This window comes from Carcharhinus amblyrhynchos, chromosome 1, assembly GCF_965287045.1.
Source record: "Carcharhinus amblyrhynchos chromosome 1, sCarAmb.v2.hapA, whole genome shotgun sequence".
Classification (NCBI taxonomy): Eukaryota; Metazoa; Chordata; class Chondrichthyes; order Carcharhiniformes; family Carcharhinidae; genus Carcharhinus; species Carcharhinus amblyrhynchos.
Window position 1 is genome coordinate 47,512,561 of NC_137324.1, and position 23,983 is coordinate 47,536,543.

Genomic DNA, 23,983 nt, shown 5'->3' on the forward strand with positions numbered 1-23,983 from the left:
ATTCCGGTGATAAAGAAGAACTGTCAGAAAAGGGATAACCAGCCGTGGATATCGAAGGAAATAAAGGAGAGTATTAAATTAAAAACCGATGCGTACAGAGCGGCCAAAAATAGTGGGGCATTAGAAGATTGGGTAAGTTTTAAAAAACAATAAAGAATGACTAAGAAAGCGATAAAGAAAGGAAAGACAGAGTATGAAACTAAACTAGCTCTAAATATAAAAAATGATAGTAAAAGTTTTTACAAATATATAAAGAGACTGGCTAGAGTGAATGTTGGACCCTTGGAGGACGAGAGGGGGGATTTAATGGTGGGAAACGAGGAAATGGCTGAGACTTTAAATAAGGTTTTGTCGGTCTTCATGGAGGAGGACACAAATAGCTTACCGAATATTAAAGATAGAGGGTTGGTAGGAGATGAGGTTCTTAATACAATTACTGTTTCTAGAGAGGTAGTGCTCAGTAGACTAACGGGACTGAAGGTAGACAAGTCCCCGGACTGGATGGAATGCATCCCAGGATTCTGAAGGAAATGGCAGAGGTAATAGCAGATGCGTTAGTGATTATTTATCAAAATTCGCTGGGCTCTGGGGAAGAGCTAGAGGATGGAAACAGCTACTGTTACGCCGCTGTTTAAAAAAGGGTAACTACAGGCCGGTTAGCTTAATGTCCGTAGTTGGAAAAATGCTAGAATCCTTCATTAAAGAAGAAATAGCAGGACACCTAGAAAAGAATGGTTCAATCAAACAGACGCAGCACGGATTCGTGAAGGGGAAGTTGTATTTAACGAATTTACTGGATTTTTATGAAGATGTGACTAGTGCGGTAGACAGAGGGGAACCGGTGGATGTGGTGTTTTTAGATTTCCAGAAGGCGTTCGATAAGGTGCCTCACAAAAGATTGCTGCAGAAGGTTAGGGTACACGGAGTTGGGGGTAAAGTGTTAGCGTGGATTGAGGATTGGCTATCTAACAGGAAGCAGAGAGTTGGAGTAAATGGGTGCTTCTCTGGTTGGTAGTTGGTGACTAGTGGCGTGCCGCAGGGATCGGTGCTGGGACCTCAACTGTTTACCATATACATAGATGATCTGGAGGAGGGGGCTGAGTGTGGGGTAACAAAATTTGCTGATGACACAAAGATGAGTGGAAAAGCGAATTGCGTGGAGGACGCAGAAAGTCTGCAGAGAGATCTGGATAAACTGAGTGAGTGGGCAAAGACCTGGCAGATGGAGTATAATGTTAGCAAATGTGAGGTTATTCACTTTGGTAGAAATAACAGTAGGAAGGAATATTATTTAAATGGTGAAAAGTTGCAGCATGCTACTGTGCAGAGGTCCCTGGGGGTCCTTGTGCGCGAATCGCAAAAACTCAGTCAGCAGGTGATCAAGAAGGCAAATGGAATGTTGGCCTTTATTACGAGGGGGATGGAATATAAAAGCAGGGAGGTCTTGCTGCAACTGTACAAGGCACTGGTGAGGCCACAACTAGAGTACTGTGTGCAGTTTTGGTCCCCTTATTTGCGAAAGGATATATTGGCCTTGGAGGGAGTACAAAGAAGATTCACCAGGCTGATACCAGACATGAGGGGGTTAGCTTATGAGAAATTAAATAGACTGAGCCTGTACTCATTGGAGTTTAGAAGGCTGAGGGGGGGATCTTATAGAGACTTACAAGATAATGAAGGGGCTAGATAGGGTAGAGGTAGAGAGATTCTTTCTGCTTAGAAAGGAAACCAGAACTAGAGGGCACAGCCTCAAAATAAGGCGGGGGGGTGCAGTTTAGAACAGAGTTGAGGAGGAATTTCTTCACTCAAAGGGTGGTGAATCTCTGGAATTTTCTGCCCATTGAAGTGGTGAAGGCTACCTCGTTGAATATATTTAAGTCATGGGTAGATAGATTTCTGATAGACAGGGGAATTAAGGGTTATGGGGAGCAGGTGGGATAGTGGAACTGATCCACTTCAGATCAGCCATGATCTTATTGAATGGCGAAGCAGGCTCCAAGGGCTAGATGGCCTTTTCCTCCTATTTCTTATATTCTTATTATGTTCTTGCTACATTCTACACTTTCTCGTTTCTTTCTCTATGTACATTATGCTCCATCTGTATAGCACACAAGAAACAATACTTTTTACTGTATACTAATACACGTGACAATAATAAATCAAATCAAATATATGCAGACAAGAATCACCCATAATTACAGATGTTTCTTTATTGCATGTGTCTCCAATTTTCTCTTTTGTGCCATCCTGAATATCACCATTACAGTTTGGGAGTCTATATAAAACCCTCACTAACATTTTTTACCTCTTGATGTTTCTCAGCTCGACCCAGACAGATTCAACACCATCAGATCCAATACCCATCCTCACTATTGCATTAATCTTTTCTTTAACCAAAAATGCATATCACCCTTTTTTCCTTTTCGTCAGTCCTTCCTGAATACTAAATATCCCTAAACATTCAATTCCCATTCTGGTTTTCCTGAAGACACGCCTCTATAATCCTGACTATATCATAACCATTTATATACATTTGTGTGATTAATTCATCCACTTTATTGTGGATGCTCCTTCATTAACTCACAAAGCCTTAAGGCTTGTCTTTTGATAATGCCTTGTCCTGTTCCCATTATTTGTGACTGTGGCCCTTGGTTTTTCTGCCAATCACTTTTCCTATCACTTTTCTTATCCCCCTTTTGTTCTTGTTCTTTTTCCTGCTCTTGCTTATTTGCTGTGTATTGTTAAGTTTTGTACGCATTCATGTTTATCTATGATCATGCAGAATTCAGAAGTACTTAATCAGGCTTCCTACTGATTTTGTTATTTCATTGTTCGTATGGGGTAATGAAGCTCAATGTTTCGCTATTGGCAAGAAACAGTTGTATCAAGGATCAATATGAATCAGACATGTTACAAATGAGAGGACGAGAAATGGGCAGTAATTGAAAATGCTGTTGCTTTTTCAGTTGCATAAAGGAACATTGCAGAATATATTTTCTAGATCTTTATACCAAGTGGGATAGCGAATACACACTTTAGGATATTGTGTTTCACTTCACACATTAGTTACATATGAAAAGGCTCGTGTACTCCCTATTGTACTCCTCTGCTTCCAGTAGTGCTTTTTTGGGTCATTTGTAGCATTTTATTCAAATAAAATTTAAATGCTTTACTCCTTAATTTATGTATGATGGCCTCTGCTCTGTGCCTGATTTTGTTCGGTAATAATCCTGTGAAGCACCTTGGAATGTTTTATTCTAGGGAAAGTACTATATAAATACAGTTTGCTCCTGTTGTTAGTGATCTTTCACCTAAAACAAATAATTTAGCAATAGGGACAAAAAGAGAAGGGAGCAGAGAAGAGTGAGCAAGCAAAATAAAAAAAGAGATATGGAAGGCAGACACACAAAGACAACAACACAAAGTCAAGAAACAGTTTTGAAATTTCCCTTGAGAACATCTCAGGAAGTTTATTACTTTTAAAAAGGTCTATAAACTATGTTAATACATACGGAAATGCTTGCATTTCATTTGAATTTGAAATTAAATGAACAGACTGGTGATTCTAAGTCTTCATGATGTAATTTGTTTCGATTTTAAATTTCCTAAAGCCCTTTCAACTTAATTGAAGTGACAGATTCAGTTCAGCTGAGCAGACTGCATTAATGTTAACTTATCTAATTTCTATCCTGAAAGCTGTCCTTTCTTTCCCACTGCATGGGAAATCCAAGACTGCATAGAAGATGTGGCTACTGTACAATTATTTTACCCATATAGGAGGTAGCTGTGCTAATCCTATGGATTATCTTCATCTCTTAAATTCATTAATTCATTTAATTTAGTTAATATGTATCAAATATTTAAAGGTTCCAAAAAATGTTCTCTTTGCACATCTTCTATAATTAGTATTGATATTATTTATCCTATTGTCAAGCTATTTAGCTTCTGCCCTGGTTTCTCATAATCATTTTTGAAAGACCAATTGTTACTGAACTTTTTTTTCTATCATTGTCATGATTTGTCACATTGTCAGATTTTGGAATTATGACACTAAGAAGTATGTTATGAAATTAAGCATCTATTACAGCACAATAGCAATATATTTTTATTTTTTATTTTAATTTACAAATTCCAGTAATTTTCTGCAGTCAAAACTACTTGTTTGCACTCCTTCAAGGTTCTTTTGAAATCCTAATTTTGAATTTGGTTACTGGAATGCAACAATCCTTTTTTGTAATTTTTATGCAAGATATCTCTCCCTAAAACATTAACAAAATCTGTAATTTATATACATAAGGAATGGAGTTGCTTCTTAAGTTTAATTTGTCTTTTGGACTTAAACACTGATGCTTTGAAGGTTTATCATGTGTCAGTTTACGATCATCTGTCCATTATGATTCTGAATATCTCTCTCTCCATAACTCAAAAGGGTGACCCTGGTGCCACTTTGGGTTAGTACGTGATCTTTTTTGACAACTAGATTCAAGACCTCTGACACTAATGCAATTAAAGCTACTCTTACCTATTGGTTATAAAGATCCAAATGATTGAAGCAAGTTACTGGGGGCTTACGTTCATAACAAAAATATAGCTTTCAGCACCAAATTGACAATTTAGTTTACAAGCTACTTGCATGACGAGAAGTGGAAATCTTGGAAGTCTCATGCTGGAGTGTGCTGATCAGATATTGGGATTAACTTGCATTGTTGAATTCAAATTATTGAAATTTAACCTGTGCCTTGTAATGTAATACACTAAGTGTACCCAATCTTTTAAGGCAAGTCAAATGGCAGAGTCTCCTGATTAGAACTCTTGTCAAGTCCCACTGCAGACATGAATAGAAAACTTTAGGCTAATGTTCCAGTGCAATATTTAAGTGATGTGCTGTCCGAGGGTTTTGTTTTGGATGCAATATTAATCATCTTCTGCTTTCTGCTTTTTGTTGTTAAAATTTACTTCATTGACCAAGACTCTCTTTTTATTCCTTCTTCGGCTCAGAGTCAATTTTTGTCTCAGTATGCATTTCTATGATACACTATGAGGCACTTTGAGATGCTATTTAAATGCAGTTCAAGTGTTAAATACAAAATCCATCCACACTAAACAGTCATGCCATGATGGTAAAAATTTGTATGTGTTCAATAGACCATATCATGGCACCACCACAATATATAACCTGAGCATTCTTCATGTTGGTATTATTGGAAAATTGCTCAAAATTGTATATAGTAGGGTCTGCTAACTGCACATCTCCCTAGTTGCTTACTAAAACATCCTAAGATTTATGACTCAAATCAAGGAAATCGTTAACAAAAATGATAATGTTCAAAACTTCTCATCCACTAACCAGTTCTTCTGTAATGAAGATTTGGAGACTTCAACAAATCTGCTATTCATTTTCAAGTGTCAGAGTTCAATATTTCAGATGTTTAATCTGGATTATGTTACAATATTTCAATGGTTTCAACTGTTTTAACATGTTAATAAGCATGTAATTTAAGAACTTGTGAAAATCCCACAAGTGCAATTAATTTTGTAATTTGAGAGTACTTCAACATTTACAGCTAGCAAAGAAACAGTGTTTCGTAAATAGTATTAATGATTATTCATAGGAGCTAATCATCAGTCTATGCTTAATTATATTCATTTAAAACATTAAATGTTCAGTGTGGAAAATAATCAAGTTGTTCAAGTTGTGAATAAATCAACTTTCTGTACTTGTTTTTCCACGGTGCACACGTGGTAAAACATTTATTTGGCATATTTTTAGTTAACAGCAGGATGTAGGCTAACAGAAATGGTTCCACTTTGAAGTGGTGAATGTGTGTGTTTTTGAAGAATGATGTGCATATTGTAAAAGAATTGTACTTGGAATATAGATATTTCTGGCAAAAGCAAAATTCAGTGCCCATCGCGAATTGCCTGGAGAAGATGATGATAAACCATTACCTTTAAGCACTACAGTACATCAACAGTTAAATAACTTCCAGGATTTGTACGCATCAACATGGAAGGAATAGTGCTATAGTTCCAAGTAAGGAAGGTGAATGACTTGGAGAAGAACTTGCAGGTGATGATATTTACATGAACCTTCTAGGTGATAGATGCTGTCAAAGGAGTCTTGGTGAGTTTTTGCATCTTGAAATGATGCATCAAAATATAGAAAATAGGAGCAGAGGAGGCCATTTGGCACTTCCAACCATCTCTGCCATTCAGTATGATCATGGCTGATCATCCACCTCAATAGCCTGATCCTGCCTTCCCCCATATCATTTGATCCCCTTTGCCTCAACTGCGTCTTGAAAACATTCAATGTTTTGGCCTCAACTATTTTCTGTGGTAGCAAATTCCATAAGCTGACCAGTCTCTAAGTGAAAATACTTCTCCTGAACTCTGTCCTAGTCTACCCTTATTCCTTAGACTCTTATTCCCCTGATTCTGGACACCCCACCATCAAGAACATTCTTCTTTCAACCAGCCTGTCTAGTCCTGTAGGAATTTTATAGGTTTCCGTGAGATCCCTTCATTCTTCTGAACTTCAGCAATACAATCCTAACTGAATCAATTTCTCTTCATATCAGTCCTGCCATCCCAGGAATCAGTCTGGTAAACCTTCCCTGCACTCCCTGTAGAGCAAGAACATCCTTCCTCAGATAAGGAGACCAAAACTGCACATAATATTCCAGGTGTGGCCTCATCAAGGCCCTGTTTAATTGTAACAAGACATCCCTGCTCCTGCATTCAAATTCTCTTGAGTGCCTGCTACACTTGCATGCTTACCTTCAGTAATTCGTGTATGAGGACACTCAGGTCTCGTTGCATATTCCCCTCTGCTAATTTATGGCCATTCAGATAGTAATCTTCCTTCCCACTTTTGCTTCCAAAGTGAATAACCTATGGTCAGTGAATAACCTAACCTGTGGTCAGCCTATGGAATTTATACAAATTATGCTGCATTTGTCAATCATTTGCCCACTTGCTCAACTTGTCCAAATCACACTGAAAGATCTTTGCATACGCCTCACAGCTCACCCCAGCTTTTTGTCATGTGCAAATTTGGTTATATTATATTTAGTTCCCTCATCTAAATCATTAGTATACATAACCAATTGCTGGTGTCCCAACACTGATCCCTGCGGTACCCTACTAGTCACTGCCTGCCATTTAGGAAAAAGACCTGTTTATTCCTCCACTTTGTCTCCTATCTGCCAACCAGTTATCTATCCATCTTAATACACTACCTCCAATCCAATTTGCTTTAATTTTACTCTCTTAATCTCTTATGTAGGACTTTGTTGATAGACAATTGTCATTTTGCTTTGGTGGGCAAAACATTCAGTTGATGGCTGGGGTACTAAACAGACTGCTTTGCCTAGGAGGTTGTTGAGCTTCTTGGGTTATGGAGCTGCACTCATCCAAGTAGTTGGAGGGTATGCTTGTAAGTTGTGGACAGGTGTTGGGGAGTCAGGTGGTGACTTACTCACCGCAGACTTTCCAATCTCTGAACTGCTCTTGTAGCCACATTATTTATGTACCTGGCTCAGCTGAGTTTATGGTCAATGGTGACATCCCAAGCCCATCATGTTGATTGTGGGATTCACTAAATGTCAAGGGGAGAAGGCTAGATTCTCTCCTGTTGGAGATGGACATTGTCAGACATTTCTGTGTTGTGAATGCTATTTGCCACTTAACAACCCAAGTTTGAATTTAGTCCAGGTCTTGTTTGATGCAGACGTAGACTGAATCAGTATCTGAAAAGTCATGAATGGAATTGAACACAGTGAACATCCCTATTTTCTGACCTATGTTGAAGGAATGGTCATTGTTGAAGCAGCTCCTGCAGCAATATGTGGCTGAGATGATTGGTTTCTAACAACCACAAACATCTTTAATGAAGAGCAAAGAAAAGTACAATAGAGGAACAGGCCCTTCGGCACTCCAAGCCAGTGCCGATCATGATTCCCTAACTAAACTAATAAAAAGTCATCTGCTCTTACTGGGTCAATATCCTTTTTATTCCTTTTGTATTCATATTCCCATCCAGATATCTATTAAATGTTGCTAATGTGCCTCCTGAGATTTTATATAGTCGTAACATGATTTCCCAACTCTTGTACTCAATGTCCTGGCTGATGAAGGTAAGTAAACCACATCCTTTCTTAATCAGCTTGGCCACCTGTGTTGCCACTTTAAGGGAACTGCGGACCTGCACGCCCAGATCTCTCTGTATGTTAATATTCCTAAGGGTTCTGCCATTTACAGGATAATTCACGCCTAAATTTGATCCTTCAAAATGCATCATGTTGCATTTGTCTGGATTAAACTCCATCTTCCATTTCTGTGCGCAAGTCTCCAATCTATCTATATCCTGTTGTATCTTCTGACAATCCCAGGCACTATCAGCAACTCCACCAATCTTCATGTCATCCGCAAACTTATGAATCAGACCCCCTACATTTTCCTCCAGAACATTTATATATATTATAAACAGAGGTCGTAGCCTTGATCCCTGTGGAACACCACTAGCTACAGATCTTCATTCTGAAAAACGGTAAGACCATAGCATATGGGAGCAGAACTAGGCCATTTGGCCCATCAAGTCCGCCATTCAATTATGGCTGATATGGTTCTTGTCCCCATTCTCCTGCCTCCTCCCCATAAGCCTCGATCCCCTTATTGATCAAGAACCTTAATGACACTGTATAAGCTGGCATTCACAGCTCTCTGTGGCAGAGAGTTCCACAGATTCACCATTCTCCTCACCTCAGTTTTAAAGGAGCGTCCCTTCACTGAGGTTGTGCCTTGGAGTTGTAGCCTATCCCACTAATGGAAGCATCCTCTCCAAGTCCACTCTATCTAGGCCTCTCAGGTTTCAATTAGATTCCCCCTCACCCTTCTAAACTTCGTTGAGTATAGACCCAGACTCCTCAACTGCACCTCACATGACAAACCCTTTATTCCTGTAATCATTCTTGTGAACCTCTCCTGGACCTCCTCCAATGCCAGCACATCCTTCCTTAGATATGGGCCCCAAAACTACTCTCAATATTCCAAATGGGATCTGACCAGAGCCTTTTAAAGTCTCAGCAGCACATCCCTGCTCTTGTATTCCAGCCCTCCAAAAATGAATGCTAGCATTGAATTTGTCTTCCTAACTGCCAACTGAATATGCATTTTAACCTTAAGAGAGTCCTGAACCTGAACTCCCAAGTCGTCAGATTTCTGAAGCCTTTCCCCATTTAGAAATAAGTCTGTGCCTCTATTCTTCCTACCAAAGTGCATAACCTCATATTTCCCCACATTGTATTCCATCTGCTATTTCTTTGCCCATTGTCCTAACCTGTCCAAGTCATTCTGCAGCCTCCCTATTTTCTCAACACCTTTCCATCACTACTCTGTCTTCTATAACAAGCCAGTTCTGTATCCACCTAGCCAGCCACCCAGAATCTCATGTCTTATTTTTTGTATCAGTCTGCCGTGTGGGACCTTGTCAAATGCCTTATTAAAGTCCATATAAACTACATCCACAGCTCTTCCCTCATCAATTATCTCTGTTACCTCTTCAAAAAAACTCAATCAAATGGTGAGATATGACCTTCCACGGACAAAACCATGCTCCCTGTCACTAACTATTCCATTTTCTTCCAAATATGCATAAATCCTGTACCTCAGTTTCTTTTCCAAAATCTTCCCCACATCAGGCTCACTGGCCTATAATTTCCCAGATTATCCCTGCCTCCTTTCTTAAAGGGAACAGCATTGACTATTCTCCAGTCTTCTGGAACCTCCCCTGTAGTCAAAGAAGATGTGAAGATATTTGTTAAGGCCCTAGCTATTTCTTCTCTTGCCCCTCACAGTAGCCTGGGATAGATCCCATCCAGCCCTGGATGCTCGTGGATGAGGTGTTGTTGCCTATCCTTACTGATTGTGGCCTATGAGTTAGGAAGTTCAGGTTCCATGGAGTTTGGAGATGAATTTTGTGGAACAGTGGTGTTGAAGGCTAAGCTGTAGTCAATAAACAGGAGTCTGACATAGGTGTCTTTTTATCTAGGTGTTCCAGGATCGAGTGTAGGGCTAGGGAGACGGCGTCAGCTGTGGACCTATTGCGGCAAACTGTAGTGGATCCAGGTAGTCCGGGAGACTGGAATTGATTCATACCATGACTAGCCTTTCAAAGCACTTCATAATGATGGATTCCAGAGCCACCGGCCAATCATCATTAAGGCACGCTGCTTGGTTTTTCTTGGGTACCAGGCTGATGGTTATCGTCTTAAAGCGGATAGGGACCTCAGATTGTTGTAAAGAGAAGTTGAAGATGTCTGCGAATACCCCTGTCAGCTGATCCATGCAGGATCTGAGTGCTCATCCGGGCCAGTCGCTTTCTGTGGGTTGACCTTCGAGAAAGCTGCTCTGACATCTGCAATGGCACCTCTGACACCTATCACATGCTTTCTTTTTTCTTTTGACTCAGCTTGGAATTTCCCTTGTCATTCATGGTTCCTGAATCCTGCTATTTCTATCATTCACATGTGCTGGGTCATGCCTGTCTTGCACTTCAATCAACTGGCCTTTAAAAGCCTCCCACACGCCAGACATGAATTTGCCCTCAAATAGCCACACCAAGTCCGCATTACCCAGTTCCTGTCTAATTTGGATGCAATTATGGTTAGGTTTAATAAAGTTGTGCACTTTGGAAGGAGGAATGGGAAAATGCTTAGGAAATCAGAAACACAAAGGGACTCAAGGTTAAAGTACAGGTTCAGTCAGAAGCTTGGATGAACCTGTATCTGGGGTCACCATTGCAGATGTTAAAGCAGCTTTCTTGAAGATCAAATCACAGAAAGCAACTGGCCTGGTTAGGGTACCCGGACATACACTCAGATCCTGCGCTGATCAGCTGGTGGAGGTATTCACAGACATCGCCAACCTCTCTTTATAATAATCTGGGGTCCTTATCTGCTTCAAAAAGATGACCATCATCCTGATACCTCAGAATGTGTGGATGAACAGAGGGATCTAGGTGTATGTGTACATAGATCCCTGAAAGTTGGGAATCAAGTAGATAGGGTTGTTAAGAAGGCATACGGTGTCTTGGTGTTCATTGGTAGGGGGATTGAATTTAGGAGTCGCAGCGTCATGTTGCAACTGTACACAACTCTGGTGCGGCCGCACTTGGAGTACTGTGTGCAGTTCTGGTCCCCACATTACAGGAAGGATGTGGAGGCTTTGGAGAGGGTGCAGAGGAGGTTTACCAGGATGTTGCCTGGTATGGAGGGGAGGTCCTATGAGGAGAGACTGAGGGATTTGGGGTTGTTTTCGCTGGAAAGAAGGCGGCTAAGAGGGGATCTTATTGAAACATATAAGATGATTAGAGGTTTAGATAGGGTGGATAGTGATAGCCTTTTTCCTCGGATGGAGAAAGCTAGCACGAGGGGGCATGGCTTTAAATTAAGGGGGGTAGTTATAGGACGGATGTCAGGGGTAGGTTCTTTACTCAGAGGGTGGTGAGGGATTGGAATGCCCTGCCTGCTGAGGTTGTAAATGCGCCTAGTTTGGGGGCGTTTAAGAGATCTGTGGATAGGTTTATGGACGAAAAGGGATTGGTTTAGGTTAGTGGGTCATTGTTTTTTAACTGGTCGGCGCAACATCGTGGGCTGAAGGGCCTGTTCTGCGCTGTAATGTTCTATGTTCTAAAAATCAAACAGCATGCCTTAATGACTATCAGTGATTCTGACATCCATCATTATGAAGTGTTTTAAAAGGCTAGTCATGGCACAAATCAGTTCCAGCCTCTTGGACTACCTGGACCCACTACAGTTTGCCTACCGCTGCAACAGGTCCACAGCAGACGCCATTTCCCATGCCCTGCACTCCCCTGGAACACCTAGATAACAAGGACACCTAAGTCCTTGTTACTGGGATTTGATTGATTGAGTTATAAGGAGAGGTTGAATAGACTGGGACTTTTTTCTCTGGAGCGTAGGAGGCTGAGTGGTGACCTTATAGAGGTCTACAGAATAATGAGGGGCATATTTAAGGTGGGAGGGGAGAGATAGACAAGTGTCCAGAGGGGGAATTTTTTTCATATAGAGGGTGAAGAATAAGCTGCCAGAGGTCGTAGTAGAAGTGGGTACAATTTTGTCTTTTAAAAAGTATTTAGATAATTACATGGGTACGATGGGTATAGAGGGATATGGGCCAAATGTGGGGCAATTGGGATTAGCATAATTGCCTCTACAAAATCCTTCCATTGTCTCCTCTTTCAACACAGCTCCCACAAACCAGTCTCCCATTCATTGATTCTGTCTACACGTCTTGCTGCCTCAGCAAAGCAGCCAACATAATTAAGTACCCCATGCATCCTGGACATTCTCTCTTCCACCTTTTTCTGTCCGGAAAAAGATACAAAATTCTGAAGTCACGTACCAACCAACTCAAGAACAGCTTTTTCTCTGCTGCTGTCAGACTTTTGAATGGACTTACCTTGCATTAAGTTGTTCTTTCTCGACACCCGAGCTATGACTGTAATACTACATTCTGCACTCACTCCTTTCCTTCTCTATGAACGGTATGCTTTGTATAGCACGCACGAAACAATATTTTTCACTGTATGCTAATGCATGTGACAATAATTAATCAAATCAAAGCTGTGATGTGCTCCCTAACCAGCAATGCAACTCCTCCACCCCTTTTATTTCCCCTTCTATTCCGTCTAAAACAACAATATCCAGGAAAGTTAAACTGCCAATCCTGTCTCTCCTTTACCCATGTAAGAACATAAGAACTAGGACGAGGTCATTTGCCCCCTCAAACCTGCTTTGCCATTCAATAAGATTGTAGCTGATCTTTCCGTGGACTCGGCTCCACTTACCTGCCCACTCACCGTTACCCTTAATTCTTTTACTGATCAAAAATCAGTCTATAAGAACTCCGTAATTGCAGTAACATCATAATTCCATGCAGTACTCCCACATGTGCGAGATGTGACTCCAACCAATGGAGAGTTTTCCTCTTGGTTCCCATTGACCTCATTTTTGCTGGGGTTTTTTGATGTCACATTTGGAACAAATGCTGACTTGATGTCAAGGGCAGTCACCCTCACCTTACTTTTAGAATTCAGCTTTTTTTTGCCTATGTTCGGATCAAGGTTGTCATGAGGTCAGGAGTTGAATGACCCAGGTATAACCCAGTCAGTCTAAGTGCTGTTTGACAGCACTGTTGACCGCACTTTCCAGTAATGGGCCAGATTGGAATGTCCTGCTTTTTGGAGACAAAACACACTGAGGCAATTTTCCATACTGTAAATCAGATCCCACAGTGGCTGTACTGGATCAGCCTGGCTCCAGGTATGGCTAGTTCTGGGGCACAAATCTTTACTACTGTAGCTGAAATCTTGTCAGTACCCCATAGTTGTTGCTGTATCTAGTGCCTTCAGCCATTTCTTGATATCACGTGGAATGAATAGAATTGTCTGAAGACAGGCATCTATGATTGTGGGGGTGTCAAGAGGAGGCTGGGATGTATTATCCATTCGACGTTTCTGGATGAAGAAGGTTGGTTTTGTTGAAATGTTTGTTCCTATTTAAATAGCTGGACGCTGGGGTGCCTGGATGGGATCTAAAGCCAATCTTTTTGAATGGACCTACTACAATTCTCAAAAGGTTAATTTTGCCTGTATAGCATCTCTGCTGTTCCAGTATCAGTTATAGTCAGTAGATGTCTCAAATCTGTGTTTGAAGCAGATTAACTCTTAAAGTAGATATGATCAGCTGTAATTATAGCAGTAATTTCATTATGAGTGCTTCCATGGGTCACATCCACGACAATTATGGGAAGTGGAAATATAGGGGGATGACTTTCTAGCCTCATCTCTGGAACTATTCTTGCAGACTATTTTTTGAACCCTCTTTAATATTTTCACATCTATCGTAAATTATGGGAATTGGGTAGAGTACTTCAGCTGAGTCTGAACCAGTATTTTATAAAGTTTCATCATAGTAACTTTCTTCTGTATTCTATTCCTCTAGTTGTTCAGCCTTAATTTAGAATCTTCCTCTATCTGCTATTTTCAATTTTTACTTGAGTGTTGTCTATGTCTCTCAATTCTTGGTGCACTTTGTTTTTTCTCTCATCCTCCTCCTATCCTCCTGCTAATGTATTTGAAACACACTCCAAATATCACCAGCAAACTGCAATATAAAGGACATGACAGTAATTGGGAAAGTTCTTCCAATGTGACTGAGTTTACTCTGTGCAAAAGTAGTCCATATTGAATCTGTGCCAGCACAATAGTCTTAATTGTCTTAAGAATTTGAATATTTCTCTGCAGCGCAGAAGTGCACCAACTGAAACCATGTTATACAATTCACTAATCCATTCATTTCTTCATGTCACTAATAGAAGAGGACCTGAAGTAACTGTCAAGGACATTTCTACTTGGATGAGAACAAATGTGGGCCCATCTAAGTTTGGTAATTTGGAACTGAGCCTGACTTATCAGGTTGTCCTTTGTATTCTAATAAATAGTACTGCATATACCTACCTGTAAGAAAGCCTATATAGAAGTCAATCCCCCAGTCTTCATAATTTACAGCAATAAATCCTTTTAAATAAAAGAAAAACAAAGCAGGTGATTCATAGGCAAAAAGCATCAGGTTTTATAGAAGTTCTCATCACACACAAAACTCCAAACTTCTGCTCAGCATTCTTGCTTGCTTTTCCCAGTCCATCAGTCCTCAGTCTCTGGTTCCCTCTCTGTTATTCCCATTCCCTTACTTCTCAGTTGTGTTGGTTCAAGCAGTGCATGGAAAAAGTCAATACGCCTCGCATTTAAATTTCCTGCTGCTTCTGGAGTTATGTGAGGTACAAGGTGACAGAGTTCAAGAAATGTAATTTTAATATGAGGATTATTCCTGTCAGCTGCCTTATATGTGGCTGTACAAGCCATCTAGGGAGCAGCTTTCATTTCAGAGAAATGAGCATTAATGTTTGCCAGGGGCCTGCTCTCTGCTTGCCAATCATAGTAAAAGTATGCTCAGACAGTTTACCTCCTATCCTGTGCTTGATGATGGCTTTTTGGTGAACGTGTCTATGGTAATATCTTTTGACACAGAATTTTAAAGCATTTTGAAAAAATGAGGATAAGGCCTAAAGAGAGTTATGTCATTTTATCACATCAATTCAAACTGAATTACATTTCTTGGACAAACTAAAGTCTTTAAAATTTATAATAGGAATGTTATATCCATTAATTTCAATGCTTCACATGGAGGATGGAAAAACTCATTTAATTCCTACGCTATGGCAGTGGGAGGTGCAGAGGTGTCCTGAAGTTATTTTATTTAGATATGAGATCAAAATAATTTATGCAGTATGAACACGACTGCATAAATTATTTTGGAATATGGAACTTCATGGAGTTAAGCTTCAGATCCCTCTGTGAATAATGACTTCAGAATAAATTGAATGAATAAGGTATTTTAAACCCCAGAATCTTCCATTTTAAACTTTTTAAGACACAGGTTACTTTATGATAGGAATAATAGGGGCAGCATGTTGACACAGTGGTTAGCACTGCCATCTCACAGCGCCAGAGACCCAGGTTCAATTCCAGCCTCAGGTCACTGTCTTGTGTGGAGTCTACACATTCTCCCCGTGTCTGCATGGATTTTCTCTGGGTGCTCCGGTTTCCTCCCTCAGTCCACAAATGTGCAGATTAGGTTGATTGACCATGATAAATCACCTCTTGGTGTTAGGGGAATTAGTAGGGTAAATATGTGGGGTTACGGCAGTAGGGGCTCGGTGCGATTGTTGTTGGTACAGGCTTGATCGGCTGAATGGCCTCCTTTTGCACTGTAAGGATTCTATAATTGTAAGGTTGGCCTCTTCAACAGTTATAAACCATCTTGAATCATTATTGGGAGAACAAAATATGAATGTTACTGTATCACTGATATTACTGCCCTGCAAATATCAATGAAAATTTTCATCAGAAGATGGCTAACAAATCCAGGTCTGACAAAATTGTACTGTTATGGAAATGTCCTCTAAAATTGCATAAAGCAGATACCATCAGGGTTCCTTTTAAACTGCATGGGTGCATAGCCACATAACAATCCAAAACACTTTTTCCAAGGTCCCACGTGACAAATCAGTCAGAAATTTAAAAATGACAAGTTAGATCCAATTTTGACTCTGGCAGGAAGCAAAATATTATGGTTGATGTGTTTTTTTTGACTGGAAGATTGCTCTCAGTTGGGTTCTGCAGGGCTCACTTCTGGCTCTCTTCCTGTTTGCGGTATATATCATGATTTAGATCAGCAGTTGTTGATAAAGAAATGATAAAGAAGTTTGCAGTTGATACAAAAAAGGACAGTGTAGTATAGATAATGAGGAAAGAAGCAGGAGACAACAGGGAGATGCCAATGGACTGTTCAAGTGACAAATAGTATTCAACCTGGAGCAATGTGAGACAATGAGTTTGGGGAGGACAATTGAGGCAAGAAAATGCACAATAAATGGTCAGATTCTGAAAAGTGTAGAGAAACAGATGGATCTTGGTGTGTATGTCTACAGATCCTTGAAGGTAACAGGACAAGTAGATAAGGTGGTCAGGAAGGCAACAGAATATTTTCCTTGATTGACCGAGTCTTTCTTCTTCACAGGATGTACGAGTTGCTGACAAGGCCAGTACTTCTTATTCATATTTAATTGACTTTGAACTGAGTGGCTTGCTAGGCCATTTCAGAAGGCAGTAAGAGTTGACCACATTGTTGCCCATGTGGAGTCACATGTGGGCCAGACCAAGTAAGGGTAGCAGATTTCTTTCCTTAAAGAATATTAGTGAAACATATGGGTTTTTAAAGCAATTGATAGTTTCATCATCAACATTACTGAAACTGGCTTGATCATCCAAGTTCATTAATTAAATTTAAATTCCACAGCTGCCAATGTAGGATTTGGACCCGTGTCCTCAGATCACTAGAGGAAGGATGTGACTGTATTCAGTAGGGCAGAAAGGAGATTTACAAGGATGTTGCCTCAAATGGGGAATTTTAGCTATGAGAAAGGATTTGGGTAAGCTGAGTATTTTTTCCTTGAAACAGATGAAGCTGAGGAAAGGTTAATTGAAACATTTAAAACTATGAGGGACCTACATGGTGTTGATAGGAACGACCTGTTTCCTTAACCGAGAAGTTAATAATGTTTGATCATAAATTTAACATAATTGGTACAAAATTAGGTTAGAAGAGTTTGAGAGGATTTGGGGATATTTTTTACCCAGGATGTAGTAGGGATTTGAAACCCACTATTTGAAAGGGTGTTGGAGACAAACCTTTTCTGCATTTGAAAAGTACTTGAATATGTACTCAAAGTGGCATAACCAAATGCTCAGGGCTATTTACGTAACATACATAAAAGATGATGTGGGGGGAATGATAAACAAGTTGCAGGTAACACCAAGATTTATAGGATAGTTAATAGAAGGCCGTAGGTTAGAGGAAGATATAGATGGGTTAGTCAGATGAGCAGAACAGTGCAGATGGTATTTAACCCTGATAAGTGCAAGGCGATGCATTTTGGAAGAAGTAACAAGCCAAGCGATTATTTAATGACTGGCAGGACACTAGGAAGCTCAGAGGAACAGATGGATCTTGGGGTATTTATTCACAGATCCCTGAAAGTAGCAGAGCAAGTGAACAAGATAGTTAAGAAGGCATATGGGATACTTACTTTTATCAATCATGGCACAGAGTATAAGAATAAGGAGGTAACGTTGAACATGCACAGAACGTTGGTTAGGCCACAGCTGGAGTACTGTGTGTAGCTCTAGTCACCTCACTATTGGAAGGATGTGATTGCACTAGAACAGCACAGAGGAGATTTGCCAGGGTGTTGCCTGGGCTGGAGCAATTGAGATATAAGGAGAGACTGGATAGGTTTGGATTATTTTCTTTTGAGCAGAGAAGGCTGAGGGGGGATATGATTGAAGTGTATAAGATTGAGAGATATGAACGTGGTGAATAGAAACCAGCTGATCCCCTTGGTTGAGGGGATCAATCATGAAGGGGCATTGTTTTAGAATAAGGGGCAGGAATTTCAGAGGGGATCTGAGAAAACACTTTTTCACTCAGAGGGTGGTGAGTACCTTGAATGCACTACCTAGGAAGATAGGTTTACGGTCTTTACTATCAACCTTTAAAAAGCATCTGGATGAGCACTTGAAACATCATAACATTCAACGACACGGGACAAGTGATGGAAAATGGGATTAGTGCAACTTTAGTAGTAGTTATTGTCGGTGTAGACTCGATGGGCCGAAGAACCTTTTTGCACTATACTCTGATTTGAAGAGTTGAAAGGTACAATAATTTTGGATAGCTAGCACAGACGTACTGGCTTTTTTTGCTACCTCCTGTACTGAAAGTTTCCATGATTCGACAAAGCAGCTTCTTTAACCATTGGTTAACACTACTAATCTAAAAATTGAATTATGTGGATTTTATTGAACAATTTTCCTTTTCATAATTTCTGTTATTTATTGGGGAAGCTGGCCAGATTAGTTTGGATAAATTTGGAAGAAAAAATTGCAATCAACAATTCAGTTAATATTGGTGTAAATTTTGATTGTTTTTCCCTTTAAGTATACATGTCTGAATACCATCTCAGCAGATAACCACATGATCTTGCAGCTGATGCCAGTTCTTGGGAAAACTGACCTTATTTTCAAAGTCCTGTGTATTTACTAGAAATAGAATGTGTTTGCGTTCTTTAGCAGGAAGGGTCACAATACTTAGTTCTGAAGAGGAGTCCTGTTAAACTCGAAATGTTAACTCTCGTTTTCTCTCGCTACAGATTTGCTAAGCGTTTCAAGCACTTTCGGTTTTTATTTTGGGTCACAGTAGTGTTCAATAAAAGCAAAGTACTGCGGATGCTGGAAACCTTCAGAGTAATGTTATATGGACTCAAAACAGTAACTCTATTCTCTGCACAGATTTGCTGCCACACCTGAGTTTTCCAGAAGTTTCTATTTTTATTACTTAGTTGTGGTAACTAACAGAATTACTATTTAACAAGGGATGTATACACTAAGTTTGAATCTGTCATGAGCCATGTGGGGATATTTGTTACAGTAATGCCAGTGTGAGACCAAAGCAGTGCAGCACTACATGAAGTGTTTTATCTAATTATTTCCTGTCATTTGGGCACTGTTGGGATAGCCAGCATTTATTACCTATCTATAATTATGTGAGAGAAGGTATTGATGAACCACTTTCTTGAAATGCTGAAGTCCATGTACGAAAGGCACTCCCATGATGCCAAGATCGCAAGTTCTGGATTTCTGAGCTTGAGGGCCAAATGGAGCCACAGCAGAACATAAGAAATAGGAGCAGGAGTAGGCCATCTAGCCCTTCGAGCCTGCCCCGCCATTCAATAAGATCATGGCTGATCTGTCGCTGCTCAGTTCCACTTTCCCGCTTTCTCCCCATAACCCTTAATCCCCTCTCTTATAAAAAACCCATCAACCCGCGTCCTAAAAATATTTAGCGAGGCAGCCTCCACCACTTCAACGGGCAGAGAATTCCAGAGATTCACCACCCTTTGAGTGAAGAAGTTCCTCCTCAACTCCGTTCTAAACCGCCTCCCCTTTTATCTTGAGGCTGTGCCCCCTAGTCCTACTGTCTTTTTTGAGCGGGAAGAGTCTCTCCACCTCTATCCTATCCATCCCATTCATCATCTTATACATCTCAATGAGATCTCCCCTCATTCTTCTAAACTCTAACGAGTACAAGCCCAGTTTATTCAGCCTCTCCTCATAGCTCAACCCCCTCAACTCCGGTATCAGCCAAGTAAACCTCCTCTGCACTCCCTCCAAGGCCAAAATATCTTTGCGCAGGTGCGGCACCCAAAACTGCACACACTACTCCAGCTGCGGCCTCACCAATGCCCTATACAGCTGCAGCAAGACCTCCCTACTTTTATATTCAGTCCCCCTCGCTATGAAGGCCAGCATCCCATTCGCCTTCCTGACCACCTGCTGCACCTGCAAGCTGGGTTTTTGCGACTCATGCACAAGGACCCCGAGGTCCCTCTGCACCGTCGCCTGCTGCAGTTTTTCGCCCCGTAAGTAATAGTCCTTCCTACCATTCTTCCTACCAAAGTGGACCACCTCACACTTGCCAACATTAAATTCCATTTGCCATTTCCTGGCCCATTCGCCCAGCCTATCTAGATCCTTCTGCAGACTCTCCACACCCTCCGCACAATTTGCCGTTCCCCCAATCTTGGTGTCATCAGCAAATTTCGACACCCTACACTCAGTTCCCTCCTCCAGATCATCTATATAAATGGTAAAAAGCTGAGGCCCCAGCACCGACCCCTGGGGCACTCCACTAGTCACCATCCGCCAATCCGAATAGCACCCATTGACCCCCACTCTCTGCCTCCTATTTGACAACCAATCCTCTATCCACGCTAACACCCTACCCCCAACTCCATGTCCCTCGACCTTCTGCAATAACCTCTTGTGAGGTACTTTGTCAAACGCCTTCTGAAAATCTAGAAAGACCACATCCACTGGCTCTCCTCTATCCACCGCCCTAGACACATCCTCATAGAACTCCAGTAAATTTGTCAGACACGACTTCCCTTTAATGAAACCGTGCTGCGTCTGCTCTATCAAGCAATTCCCTTCAAGATGCCTCGCAATTTCCTCCTTAATGACAGATTCTAACATTTTACCTACCACAGACGTTAAACTAACTGGCCTATAATTCCCCGCCTTTTTCCTGGCACCCTTCTTAAACAACGGCGTAACATTAGCCGTTTTCCAATCATCCGGCACTTCCCCGGAATCCAGCGACGTCTGGAAAATAACCACCAAGGCATCCACTATCACCTCCGCCATTTCTTTCAGAACCCTCGGATGCATTCCATCCGGTCCTGGGGACTTGTCCACAATCAGCCCCTCCAGTCTGTCGAGAACATCAGGAAGGATGACAATTTCCTGGACCATGTGTTCCAAGAGGTGGACACTGTGCAGGCAATGGAAGTTCAGGATAATAGGTATCCATCCAGAAGTGTAGGAAGAGGCAGGAATTGCAAAAGTCCTTGGAGTGTGTGGCATTCTTAAACTAGAACCCTGCCTTTGAAACTGTTGGGAATTATGTTATCCTGAAGGAGTGCAATCCAACTAAGGCAACAAGGTAAGAGACTGCACAGGACAAACAACAGAGTAGAAATGCAGTTGTTATAAGAAGTTCCACAGTTCGGAGAGCAGATGGATTTATTGTAATCATCATCTTGAGTCCTGCATTGTGTGTTGCCTAGTGAAGATATTACAGGGATTCTGCAGAAGGAAGAAGTTATACAAGTGGGTACAACAACGTAGAGAAAGCAGGTGTTGAAATATTATGATCAGATCTTCAGGTACCAAAGAGGAAGTTGAAATGTAGAACTTCAAAGGTAGTAAGTAACTTCTGGATTATTCCCAGGACCCCACACTGGTGAGAATAGAAACCTACACCAGATGGACTGCAATTCAAGTCAGCAGCTCACCAGCCTGACTTCCCAAGGACAATTGAGCAGCAAATTGTAGCCTTGCCAGTGATGCTCAGTATCCGTAAAAGACTTTTTTTTTTACATTAAGGAGGATCAGTGCATATCTTAAGAATTAATATGGGAGGGAGGGCTTCAGATTCTTGGGATATTAGGATAAGTTCTGGGGCAGGAAGTACCTATTCAGAAAGGACAAATTGTGCTTGTGACTGGCTTTACCAGCATAGTTGAGTTTTTAAACTGAATTGGCATGAGGTTGGGCACTAAGCAAAGAAGAGGATTATAGTCTATTAACGGTTGAAAGGTTTGGGAAGCACTAGAGGAAAAAATAGTACTGTAATAAGAGCAGATTGAGAAGCCTAGGAGGGATACAAAAACAAGTCTGTAAACTCATGATGTGATGAATAATGTTGATGAGTTACAAGCACAAAACCATGTGGGAATATGGTGTGGTGACAATACTTGTGTTGCAAATACTTTGTAGTGTTCACTAAGGAAGAGCTTGGAGAAAAGAAAATGTTCAAAGGATAGAAAGCAGCAAATTTTCCAAACTGGAGAATGGTAAACAATAATGTTCCCCAAAGTTCAGTGCTAGGATCTCAAGGTATTGTTCCCCATAGAGAAGAGAATCTAGGATTGTTCTCCTTAGAGAAAAGAAGGTTGAAGGCAGATTTCATGGAGATGCTCAAAATCATGAGGGACCTACACAGAGTAGATAGACAGAAACCATTCCCAATGGCAGAATGCTCAAAGATCAGAGATTCCAGAATTTAACTGGTAATAAAACCAAAGGCAACATGAGAAAAACATTTTTATACTGTATGATTCTGATCTGGAACACGCTGCCGAAGAGTATGGTGGAGATCTTCAAAATGGAACTAAACAAGCACTTCAACAGAAAATATTGCACAGGTTCAATGAAAGAGCAAGGGAATGGGCCTCGTTAAATTGCTTTTGCAGAGAACTAACATGGGCTCTGTGAGCTGAATGGCCTCCCTTGCTGTAGTGTTTCCTAGTTTGGAAGAAACTAGGGCAACTCCTCCATATATCATTGAGATCTGGATCATTCATGTGAGATTCCATATGACCCCCAGCCTTAGTTACAATTAGTTAATTGTTACTAGGTTGTTGTACCCAAGGCTTAAGAACAACTTAACAGTACAAAGCAATGGCTTTTCCAGCCAAGATCGCCCTTCTCATCTTGCCTATCAAAATGTTGTGAATTAAGCTTGACTTATGAACTTGAGCATATTCTTAACATTCTTAACTGACTTCAGTGTACTGCTGAGAGAGTCTGAATTTTGCAGCAGCACTTCCAAACTGCATTCATATTTCTGCCAAAGTTTTTTCAAAATTTAAACAAAGGCCCTAAATCACTATTTAGGTTAGGGAGTTCTCCTGGTATTAATCACATCTTTCTTCTAAAAGGAACCAAAGTGAGTTCATTCTGAGATAAAGGTCAGGATCCTTTTTAGTTTCTGATCTAGATTTGATGGTCTGTCCTCGTACATGTGACTAACTGCTGCTTTCTGTGTATCTTTGTAGGTCTTGGCTTGGATTCCACCAAACTCCCTCCTCAGATGAGCCAGTCTGACTGGCCAGAGTTGAAAAGAATTTTTACAGAAGCATTTGCTACAAAGAGCCAGGAGCAATGGACTAAGATCTTTGATGGAATTGATGCTTGTGTTACTCCTGTTTTATCTTTCCAAGAAGCCTTCAATCATCCACATAACCAAAAAAAAGGATCTTTCATTACTGATGCAAAAGGACAAATCAGTCCTAGGCCAGCTCCTCTTCTGTCCCGGACCCCTGCCATTATCAACTTGGAAAGAGACCCAGAAGTAGGGGAGCACACACAACTTGTGTTGATTGAATATGGTTTCACCAAGGAGCAAATAAATGAACTGCAGTCTGATGGGGTTATTGAATGTAATGGACCAAAATCTCATTTGTAACATACGTTTAAATTACTCACTTTATTATGTTATGGCAATAAGATTTTTTGCCTTAGTATCAATGAAATTATTTACCATTATATTTTAAATTTTTCTCATTATCAAGTTGAAAAAATGACCAAATGTTATTTAATATAAGCAACCACACAAAACAAATTAACTTCATTGTATGTTTTTAAAAAGTACAACATTGGGCAAGGTGAAATTAAAAGAACAATGTTCTAATTTCTGAATGTTAGCCTAGATTTTTGTCCATTTAGCCAATTTTGCAGGTGAACAAAGAACAAAATCAGCCTGGGAAACAGGCCCTTCGGCCCAACGAGCCCATGCTGCCATCTCAACACCACCTCTCTACCTATGACCCCTATCTAATGTTTTATGGCCATCCAGATTGAGGGAAAACTGATTTAGGGACAATTTATTCCTGCCAATCAGCCTAACAGCACATCTTTGGTGTGTGGGAGGAAAGC

At 40.7% G+C, this 23,983-nt stretch overlaps 1 protein-coding gene across 3 annotated transcripts in view; it reads left to right on the plus strand.

Annotated features, from left to right (window-relative positions):
• Nucleotides 1-23,739, plus strand: part of amacr (alpha-methylacyl-CoA racemase) — a 72,082-nt gene extending 48,343 nt beyond the window's left edge. For all 3 annotated transcript variants that reach the window (XM_080197744.1, XM_080197735.1, XM_080197751.1), the window contains exon 6: nucleotides 23,104-23,739. In XM_080197744.1, the coding sequence (XP_080053870.1) occupies nucleotides 23,104-23,513 (410 nt within the window). In that variant the 3' untranslated portion in view covers nucleotides 23,514-23,739. The remainder of the gene's footprint in view (nucleotides 1-23,103) is intronic.
• The last annotated feature ends 244 nt before the right edge of the window (nucleotides 23,740-23,983 follow it).